Source organism: Apaloderma vittatum, unplaced genomic scaffold (genome assembly GCF_000703405.1).
Source record: "Apaloderma vittatum isolate BGI_N311 unplaced genomic scaffold, ASM70340v1 scaffold22033, whole genome shotgun sequence".
Lineage (NCBI taxonomy): Eukaryota > Metazoa > Chordata > Aves > Trogoniformes > Trogonidae > Apaloderma > Apaloderma vittatum.
Window position 1 is genome coordinate 61,507 of NW_009709000.1, and position 11,341 is coordinate 72,847.

Genomic DNA, 11,341 nt, shown 5'->3' on the forward strand with positions numbered 1-11,341 from the left:
GAAAGGGATACCTAACATCATTTGCTGCCATTCAGTTTTCATGTGAGTATGGAGTGTCCACGATTATTGCCTCAACAACAGTCATTGAAGCGTGCTGCTGGGATAAGTCTGCTCTAAAATTTGTTACTGCCTCAGTTCTTAGTCTCCTCATCGTTAGGAAAAAACATTTGCCAGCCTAGATGTAACTGCTGTACAGAATTCAAAGTAACGTATCTCTCTCTCCGAATTTTACATGTAGAAGTCAACATCCCAAGCTATCTTCACAGGCAGTTTAAATGCCAGAGTTACCAGTGCTGCTGGTGGTGGAAAGATGCATCTCTTGCTGCGTGCTATTTTGTCCCTCTTACAAAGAAAAAGGCTTGTCATAAATGTCATATATTCCACAGATCTATGCAAAGAACTATTAGATCTTCTAAAGTAGCATGAGCATGTAATTAAAATCTACCCATTTTGTGCTCCAGGTGGTCGTTTCAAACATTTAATCACTCACAAAATACATGTGTATTGTATTGCTTTATCTGTAAAGCATCTGCTCAGTCCAAACCCCCAGGGGAGCACCCCGGCAAAGTAGAGAGAGGGGACCTGAGTCCTCCCGGGCTGAGCCCGGAGCACAGTGCCTGGACAAACAGTTGACAGCTACAGACTTGCCCCAACAGGCTCTTCTCCACTGCTCAAATTTCAAACGTGTTATTGCCGCATTCTTCCCAGCAATTACTTTTTATGGGGGAACAGGTCTAAATCCCATCTTGCTCTTTTAGAATTCCTCCATCGACGGGAGGAATTAAAAATGACAATTGTCCAAAAGAAGTATCTCACCATTCAATCCATTTTTCATTGTGATCTCAGGCCAGGAGAAATTAAAAGTATCTGAAATAATTTTGTATCGCTGTGGAGGGCCTCACACTCCCCAAGTGACCATGAGACTGTGACACTGGGGGAAGTTTTGTTTTCAGTTTAAAGACTTTGGTGCAGGATCATGTTATCTCTGTCCCGGGTGATTTTGGTGGGTAGCACAAGCATATTGCAAAGGTTTAAAAGATCAATAGAAGCAATGGGAGCTACAAAATAAAGAGTATTACATTTGCCCTAAAGGATTCTGTTCTGAAAGGAGAACAAGACCTGTTCTGCAGTAACAACCATGCAATTGAATTCTTAATGCAGCTACGTAACAATAATGTCACCCAAGTAAGTTACTCTTCTACTAAAAACTGGTATGTGTCATGTGCATCCCTAGAACATGAAAAAGCTACTTAAGTACCTTAAGAGACTCTATACGAACATAAATGCCTCTACTGAGACGTCATTTTTAATTATTTCGATCAGTCTGTTGAAGTTTTTCAGTGATATTTAGTGCAAGAAACACATGAGAGAATATTTAACTAAATCAAAAAGTAAAAGCTAAGATGGAAATACAGATTCTAATCAGCCACACACTGTATTCACAAAAGCAATTTACACAGATAAGCAACATCTCTATAAGCACCTGCAAGATTTCACAAATCCATTTGTGGCAATAAGGAAGCTTTAATTAGTTATTTTTTCAAATTACTTGTTACAACTTGCTCTTCTTACTCACCATCCCTACATCCTCTTAACATTCCTCCCCTTGTTATTGATGTTCAAATTGACTGAAGGATGGTTTCCAAATCACTGCTGAGAAGTTAATGCCTTGTGCTTACGCTGCCATAGCAACAAAACTTCTGTTAGAGCTCTGTCAACTTCAGATACTCTTTTGTCATCTATATATGTCAAGTCTTTCCCAACTACAGATATCCCTCTTGTCAGATTCAATTTTTTGAGACCAGGGGGATGACATTTGGGACACACACCACCCAAACCCTGTTAGAAAGATTTTTACACAAAGCTATTCACATTGGGGTGTTGAGGTTTGTTTTGTTTGGTTGTTTTGTTTTTTTTTTCCTGGCAGTATATTTATTCTAAATTTTTGACACTGTGCATACTGTAGCATTCTAGGCAATTACACTAGCATATTTTTCAGCAGGGAAGAGTAATCGACATCAAGTAAAATCTATGCTGCTACTCAGCTATTAGACAGCTTGCCTGAACCATTTACCCATATCCTGAGTTATTACTAAACTATTCATGTCTCCATTTTTATAGAAACAAACAAAAAATCCAGCATTCTACATTAGCTGATAAAACATGTTTCTCAGCAAAAAGGAAACAAATACTAATCTTATTTCTATGCAACAAATCTCCAGCGTGATCAAAGAAGCCAACAAACTATATCAAGCATTATTTGAGATAAAGAATTGCATTGTTCCTCCATTCATCAGCAATCAGCTGCAATCAGAAACAGCCCAAGCTGTGCTATTCTCCTCTCTTCCTGGCAGTTTAAAAAAGTTAGCTGCTCTCTCTTTATCTAAACCACAGATTTGTATGCAGCCTTTAAAACAAATCCTTCTGGTGCACAGGAACAGAGCACATGTGCCCCTTTGCGATACTCCTGGCAAGCTATTCAGTCACAGCACAAAGTCGCGCTCCCCGCTCCCTGCCAGAAGAAAGCCATGACCCTTTCCAGTTCAGATCGAGTTTCAGAGGAAGGGGTTTACCTTCCGACAATGATCCTTCAGGCTAAGTCCATTCCCTCCTCAGTGCAGACGGCGTGTGTGTTCCCACCGCACCAGCTCCCAAAGACGCCCTGAGCCTCACACTCCTCTTCGGCTCGTCCCCAAGCACTCGCCTGCACACACCCACCCACACGAGCAAAGAACCCTCCCTGCGCATTAAACCCACTCCAGCAGTGGCTCGGCCAACCCATCCTGAAAAAGGAAAAGGAGGAAGAACACCAGCCCAGGCAGGGGCAGGACCGTTTCTTGTCCGTCACTTGTGTGTCACTGTTTGATGTTGATACAACTCAGAACATTCTTCCCTTGGGGAGAGGCGTCTGCCGAGTATGAAATTAGCGCTCTCTTTCTCTGGAAGTTATTAAACATTACTTCTGTGGCTTCTGAAGAATTTATACAGCCTCCTGGGTGTTAGTCTAGTTTTGTCAGACACACTTAGTCCAATTCAGAGTAATGCAGGCAGAGCGCTGAGCCCACTTCTCACACTGGTACATGCATCCCTTTATCCTATTTGCACATTTTGGGTGAGATCACGATTCAGACACCCTGTATGATGAATTTACAGTGGGCTCTGCGTGCCAGCCCTATCTGATCTCTCAACAGCTATTTTCCATATCAAAAAAAGTCCTGCGGTCTGCAGTACACACCTGTCTGGCTAAGAGGGCAAATGATCACGTGTTTCTGCTTTTTCTTTTCATTTACCTGGGACATTCAGGTAAAATATTTGTGTTTTCTCATTTATTGTAACAGCAGTAAAATTAAACAACAAACAAAGCAAATTACAGAACTAACAAAGCATGCACTGAACTCCACTGCTGTTTCTCATCTGCTCTGTAACCTTTTCCCCTGCATTTTAAGGTATGTGGAGATGACAATGGTGACTCAGAGATACCAGGCGAGAGCAAAGTCTCTCCCAAGCCTATAAAACACTCACACCAATAGATGCCTAGTGATATGAAAACAGAACGGTCATACATTCCTCGTGGATATTATTTCACCAGAACTTGAACACACCGTCAAACCCAAATCCATTCTGATCCATCACAGCATCAGTCTTTGTTCAGTTCATCAATTGCTTCATTTATAAATGTTTTTAAAAATTGTACAATGCCTCAATCTGTATTATCAGTACAGGCTGCATCATTCCAATCCAGTAAATTACATATTTGTGATACCTCCTGCATAAGTACTATAAAAACAGCCTTGCTAAATATTTCACTCAGCAGAAGAACATGTTAGTCTTTCATTTAACATTTCTGAATGGAATTGAAATAAATCTCTGTTTTATGAGATTTTCTACATGGTTCCTCAGTCTAGAAAGCACACTGGTATAAGAACACAGGTCCAGACGCATGAATGTACTGAAGTATGTCACTAAACTCTATACTGCATGGACCTTTGCAAAGAAGGATGATGTTTTCACATGAGCTATGAGCCTAGATCTCCTTAAAATAAATTTCTTAAACATGTAGGCTACTGAGTTTCACTGAAAGTCAATCAACTGAAGCATCTAAATACTCATATGAGCAAAGTTTCTTGCACAGGTAAGCATTGGCAAAATGCACATCTTTGAGCTACATAAACAGGCCTTGTCCGAATAAATCATTTACAGTTTGTATAGGAACTGTTATCTGTTTGTTATTTATTTATTTAGAACAGACTCATTCACATGTAAAGAATCAGCAGCAACTCCTTTGAATCCCTTACAGCACAGATTTCTAAATCTAGCTCTGAAAACAAAAATTGAAGAAACTTACAGGCTCTTCTGGCCCACATTCTTGTCTCTTAAATATGGATACAGTTCCCTTACACAACCCTAGGAGCTTTTGCTGTTCGTTTTTCCCCACATAATTATTGTTATTTATTTCTAACTTCGAAGTCAAGGTGTCTTAAAACCGACAGTATCTACAAGTATTAAACTCTTTCACATTAAAAACCACATCCTAAATCTCTTTACAAGCAGGGGAAGATCAGCATAAATTACAATATCAAAAACACATTTAGAACTTGACCTTGCAGACTGAAGTCAAGGGAGCCTTCTGGTACCCTGGCATTTGTCTTTTCAGGTCCATCTGTTAAAGTGGCATTAGGCCACTGCTCGCAAAGTGTGGGGCACGTTTCAGCAGTGCACAGGAATGAAGCACAGGACAGGCAGCAGCCCATCAGAACAGCAACTTGAGCTACACACAGCCAGGAGAAACCACACAATGGCTCTCCATTTGCAAATGAATATTAAGCAAGTAGTATTATAAAAATAAACAGGTAGAGTAGGAAGACGGCTGTGGGATTGGATCACAGATATACACAGCTCCATTTCCAGACCATGAGATCAAATCCTGTTCATATCAGTAAGAGCCAGAAGAAGTGAAAATTCTAAATCCTGATTCTTATCCTCAGGCTTTCTGTATGGTTTCATGCAAAATATCTACCTGCTTCTGTCCTTGTATCTTCTTTCTGCTGAACTAAAGGAATACTACTTAGAAGTTTTGTAAAACACTTTACACAAGCAAGGATGAAACACATGGATATAGGCATGATCCATCATTCTCTGAACTCAGTGAAAAGCTTCTCATTGATACAGCGTATTTTGAATTAAGCCCTGGAGGAATAGTTGTATGGCATGTGGTAAGCACAGACAAAAATCCTAGTGTCTTTCAAATAGCTAAATATGTGCTAAAGTTTACTTAAGTTTGTGGAGTTACATATGTCTACACAGAAATTTGGAAGCATGGAATCAGATGGGCATCTTTGAACTGGCAAGCCTTGAAGTCATGAAAACAGTAGCTTAGTGGAAAGTCTATGTGAAAGTTCTCACTATGCTGACAAAAACATTTTTCACCAGAGCTAATGGGAAATGTGTAATTTTTCATGAAGACTCCTTTCTACTGGAGAAACCCAAGGAAGAACACTTATCTCTGTTGCCTTAACAACATCTCCTGAAATACACAAGTATTAAAGTATTTGGTATGCTCCAGAAAGATGCAATATTTATTTCATATGGGATATCTATCACATTTATTGTGTTAGTAGGCACTCATCTATCATCTGTGACTATTTTTTACAAAGTTATGTGCTAAACAATACATGAGAAATAGCTGAGCTGAATTAAATGTATATTATTTTTCTTGCATATTTTCATGGGTGCTGAAAATTGTTAGAAGAAAGAGCATTCGTCCATGATAGTCAGATATTAGCAAAATAAGCACTGTTTTTCTTGTAATGCATTTCTTAACTAAGCAGTGGGATCACCTCTACAGAATGGGTGGAGGGAGTCCATCCTCTCAAGGCTTGAATCTCAAGGTTTAAACTCAAACCTTGACCTTTCTGACAGGGTTTGCTGAGGGTGCCTACCAGGGGTACAGCAGAGCTGCTTCCGAGATGAAGACTCTTAGGTCCACATCAGGAATGGTTGTCTTTCTTGCTGGCTGTAGAAGACTCCCTTGCTCACTGTAGAAGACTGAAGACTGATTTTTTTAGAGGCACTAGGCCATACTGAGGGACAAAAATGAGCAGAAGCTTCAAGCCTGCAATGTTGCAAAGAATCTCAATTTCTCTTTAACTAATAAAAAAAATTAATCATGGACTGGAAAAATAGATACCACCAGCCTCTGTGAACCCAAAGCTAAGTTTTATCCATTCACTTCCATTCAATTTTTTAGTTTGTCTATAGACTATCCCAGATGTAATAAGAAAAAGCAGAAAATAAAGGAGCACTACAACAGGACGCTGCTAGTGCTTCTGTGCCATTTTCTTTGCACACGATGTACTATATACTTCCCTCCAATCTCTTTTAATCATTTCTTTGGGTGAAGATGATGAAATAATATACTGTGCTCCTGATACAACAAATTATTTTATTGACAAACAAAAGATCTTGATTAGTGAACTTACTGCTGTCATTTTTATTAACAAGGTAAGACACAGAGCTTTGGGGTTTTTTTCCACTGGATGTTACTAGGTATAACTTGGGCTGGTCAGTGATGCCATAACCTCTACCTAGACAGCTCCTATAAATGTGCTACATCACACCAAGAACGTGGTTTACTTCCCAAGAGATGCTGCAGGACAAGAGACAACCCTCATGATATAAACCATCAGAAATACCCAAATTTGCCAGAGGAAACAAGGAGGGAAGGCAGTAATTATCCTGTGAGAACCTCAAGCTTCACCTAAATTAAAACTTCAGGTGTCCTGAAAGGCTGTGGGTGAGCTCCTGCAGAGGACAAGGAGCGTGTCAGCAGCCCTGCCTCCAGCAGCTCTGCAGCCCACCCGGCCCCGTGCATCCTGTGAATTATCAGCCCTGTGACTGCTTCCAACCTCCCGTTCCTGTTGTTATCAGAGGACTTAGGTCGTGCTCTGAGCCCCTCTTTTAGATTACCTCTTCTGCCCAAAGGGGACGCACGACTCTCTCAACCTAAGTTTCAACTTATTAGCTCCTTTAGTCTAATTTAGAGGCCTCAGTGCCGCCCCTCTGGAACTGCGCATCTCTCGCAGTGTATAACATTTCCAGGATGAGCCATGCAACTAGCTCTGATCACTGAATGCTTGTTGCTCACCTTACCTTCAAACCTTTTCAGGCACCACTTAATGACAAAAAAGAGCTCAAAAGTCTCTCCTGCATCTGCATTCCCAAATATTACCAGGAGAACTCCATTCACGGAGCGTGGCCGGCCTCCCTGACTAGACTACTCATTTTTTTTGGTGCAAGGTTCTAAGGACTTGTCCAATCTACATCTTTCAGACTGCAGTTACCCTTCAAGAGTTGCACTATATGAGTAATTCAACTTCTACAGTTTTAGAGTTTGGTCTTGTTACATATTGAAAACTGCTGCCCTCTACTGTATTATCATGGGTTGTGCCTCTGATAATCAATGAGAGCCACCAATATTCAGCCAAAATGTCTAGTCTTACCCAGAATTTAGCATGCTTAATATTTCCCTGTATTGATAAGATTATTCAAAGGGTCTGCTTCTAATTCATCAGCATACTCTGACCCTGCAGGGGTGAGGTCAAATGGAAAAATCTTTATCTTTTTTACCCAATTTTGACTCTTAGAAAAGATGGATCCTTGCCAAGAGGTTAGACAAGTTTCATTGCTTCAGCAAAATGTTGTCTCTCCTTCTGATAATTAACAGCCACCAGAAGAGTAAGAATTATGGATTGAGAAACTAATGTTGGGGCCAAAACAACTGCATCAAGATTCTGCTGAGGACGCGTCTCTGATATAACCTGAACTTCAGCTTAGATTACAACAGACATTTAAGTCCTAGTTCAATTGACATAATCTTTCCTTAGTCTCAGCATATTCAGTTCTGAAAGAATACAGCTCATGATCCTCTGAAGAAGCTAGGTTTCTTCCTTACTGATGCTAGGAAGAGTAAAAGGAGTGCAACCTTGCTACATTCACATCCACTACACAAAAGGCTGCAAACAGGAATAGCTTATTTCTTCCCAGCTCTCCACAGACTCCATGCCTCTGAACAGGCTGCATTGCTTGTAGGTTAGAGCACCTGTGATGTGCATCTAAAACAATTTTAGATTTATTTTATGTTTCCCAATCTCACAAATTCAATTACTTCTCTTTTGCAGTGCTTCCTGCATTCGCATACAACTGTGGTGTTACCAATACATAGCACTAAATCGAAAAACTCACCGGTAGGCAGGAATAGGTAAGCAGATGGTAGCAGACCACTAAATTAAAGCCAGAGACACATCCTTCCTAACTCAAGAGAAAATTCAGACTGTTCTTACTAATTATCTATGCTGGTCTCCAAAGCAAGATTTTCAGAAGAGACAGACTAAGAGCCTAATTAAAAAACTGTACTCCCTTCCAGTAGACGGAGTGACAAATGCACCAGGTGTCCACATACAATCCAAGTCCCTCATTTGGTGGCTGCTATCCTGGTTAATATTCTGAATAGTGAACAAGAGAAACCTCCAGAACTAAAATCACAAGCTGTTAACACCCATTCTTAAATTCTAGTTTACAAAACACCTACCTCTAGGACTTTCCCAGTAATGAACTGGTGACATGCCTCGCATTTGACTCCAAAAAGAACTTGATAGTCCTTTTCACAATAAGGAGCACCATCTCTGAAAAAAGAAAATCCAGAAATTACAAATCACCTTTTAACAAACAGGTTGCAGCATGACTTACACTATTCCCTTGTCTTCAGTCTGGAATTTCTACACACAGCAATAGGCAAATGGGAGAGAATTCAAGGGATATAAGACAAAAAACAATATTCTCATTAGTGCGTCGTGTGAAGAAAATGTATCCAATACAAACCACTGAAGTAAATCTCATTCTTTAGAATAGACTCTCTACACCTACAGGTGGTGCAATTCTAGGGAATCAGTGGAACTATGTCCATGGGGATGAGAGGAGATCACAGTCTTTGTTGCAGGCAGGTAGCTTTTGTTCACTTCAGTAGAAAAGTATTTGGTAGTCTGCAAGAGTATAAGCAGTTAGTTTTAAGTGTAAGGTTACCTAGTTTTTTAGCATGTAAAAGTAACATACAGTAAAAGTGGGAACAGCTTAGTAGTATTTCTCAGACACTGAATTTCTGAGAAAATACAGATGCTACTTTTTATTAAATATTATGTATACCTTAATAACAAGTGTGTGAAACACACATTGTTTCCTCATTTTTTCTCTGTAATATACTTGAAAGGGGGAACAGAGACTTTATCTTCATTCCCTCTATTTTATCATTACACTGGTTTTCACACAAGTTCCCCATGCTCTTCCTTTATGCTTCCTTCTGCAGAAAACCCTCTTCACAGTTTCTCATATGGAGATGAGAAACACAGTGTCAGGTCAATCACATCATCATGTTTACTCTATTCCCTAGCAAAGGCAACCAACGGACAGGTTCCTACTTTCTTTCCTCAAAATCATATGTTGGAAAGAGAACAGTACAAGACTGTCTAACACAGAAAACACAGGAATTCATCTAACCCTTGGTGTGAACATGGAGATATACTTACCGCCTTTCACACAGGCATTGAATAAAACTACTATTAATAAACACCACCTTTCAGTTGCACTTTTCAGTTTGCCTTACCAACTTAGCTCTCACTGAGAACAAAGATTTTTGGTGCCTAGGGAAAGGTGGTCAGAACTGGATTTCAAAAGGTGAACTTTGCTGCAAGCTCTTCTCCATTTCCAACATGAACTCACACCAGAGCGCAGAAGGGATGCAGCGGTTACTTACTTGCTGATGTATTCCCCAGTTAGGACCTTCCCGCAAGCCTTGCACTTAAAGCACCCCAGGTGCCACTGCTTATCCAGAGCTAGCAACGCTTGTCCATTTTTTATGTCTCTTCCACAGCCAGCACAATCTGCAAATAAACAAACAAATGCATTCGTTGTCAGTTACTTGGTTCGTTAATCCTCATTAACCACCCATCCAGCGCAACACTTGGTAACCAAAGGGAAGAATTACACAGCGGTACAAAGGTCCATCTTTCTTCCCCCAAACACTTCCCAGGTCCTGTGCAAAGACTCAATTTTCAGCACTATAGACATCTTGGTAGAAGAGGGAAAGTACTACTTCTGGTTTTTATGCTGTTTAGGATTCAAAGACTGCCAGGCAAACTCTGTACAAACTTAGGACCGAGCTACAAAAATCACCACTCCGAAAAGTTCCTGTCTTACAAAGCAATGGCTGCTACCCCTCTTTTTGCTTTTAGCAAGATCTTGACTGCTTACACGAAGCTCAATAAGGAGCATCACCAGGATGCTGCACATCCCCGTTGGGTGGCAGCAAAGGTCAACGTGTCGGGCGGCTGAGGGGTGGTGGCACATCTCAGCTAGGAACAGGGCGAGACACCTTTTCGGGACAGGCCGAGGCAAGGGTGACAGCGGGGTGACAGCAGCGAAGGCTGCGTGGCAGGTCACATTATTTTCCACCTGCAAGCGTGGGAAACTGTAGTTCTCATGGTCTCTCATCAGCGTCTCATCAGCGTTACGGACTCTCACTCGTGGATTTTGGTACTATCGGCATAGTCGATGCTCACTTTTCACTGTAATTCTGAGGCTCTTTGATGGTGCAGACCTGCAGCCAGGAGCACTGGATGCCCTCTGTCCCAGATGCCACAATGTCTCATGTCACATAAGAAATCTTTGGCTCAGCCCCAAGCTCCCATTCCTTTCCAGTCAAACAGAAAATGCTCAAAGAGATTTCCTTGTAAGTGGCAATTCAGCACATGGTAAGATCTGAAAAGACTGATGTGGCAGCCAACGCTGAACCGTAAGGGTTGTGCCCAGCCTCGGGGGACAGAGGGGCCGAGGAAAGGGAAGGCCTGGATAAGCAATGAAGCAGAAAGGGAATGTCCATCAGCTGAGGCGCACGTGGAAGCCACAGAGGAGAAAGCCTGGAACAAAGGATTTTCCATATTTTGTCATCCCCAAACTTGGCGTTCCTTTGGTGAAAGCAACATCCTCTCCACACGCCCGAAACATCAACAAACAGCAATGGAGACCAACAGAGGAATCTGAGCAGTTAAAGCCCAGGCACCAGGGAAAAGATCATCCTGGCTGCACTGGTCAAGCTGACTGAATAGGCACAGCCTAAAAACCTTCACCTCCTCATGGGATTACAGCCCAAGCAACACCACACCTTGCAAAAGGGTAAGTCCAAGTTATTATTACAACTGATAATGAGTGGAGAGTCATTCCTTTTGCCACTAAAGGGCCTGACATTTGTTTGCTGGATAATGGGCCAAGAAAGCCTCAAATACAGGCTGGG

At 41.3% G+C, this 11,341-nt stretch overlaps 1 protein-coding gene across 1 annotated transcript in view; it reads right to left on the reverse strand.

Annotated features, from left to right (window-relative positions):
• Window positions 1-11,341, reverse strand: part of ABLIM1 (actin binding LIM protein 1) — a gene marked incomplete at its 5' end in the record, with an annotated part of 99,960 nt that overhangs the window by 61,506 nt on the left and 27,113 nt on the right. Inside the window, 2 exons of the mRNA XM_009866770.1 lie at window positions 8,588-8,681; window positions 9,806-9,932. Of these exons, the coding sequence (XP_009865072.1) occupies window positions 8,588-8,681; window positions 9,806-9,932 (221 nt within the window). The remainder of the gene's footprint in view (window positions 1-8,587; window positions 8,682-9,805; window positions 9,933-11,341) is intronic.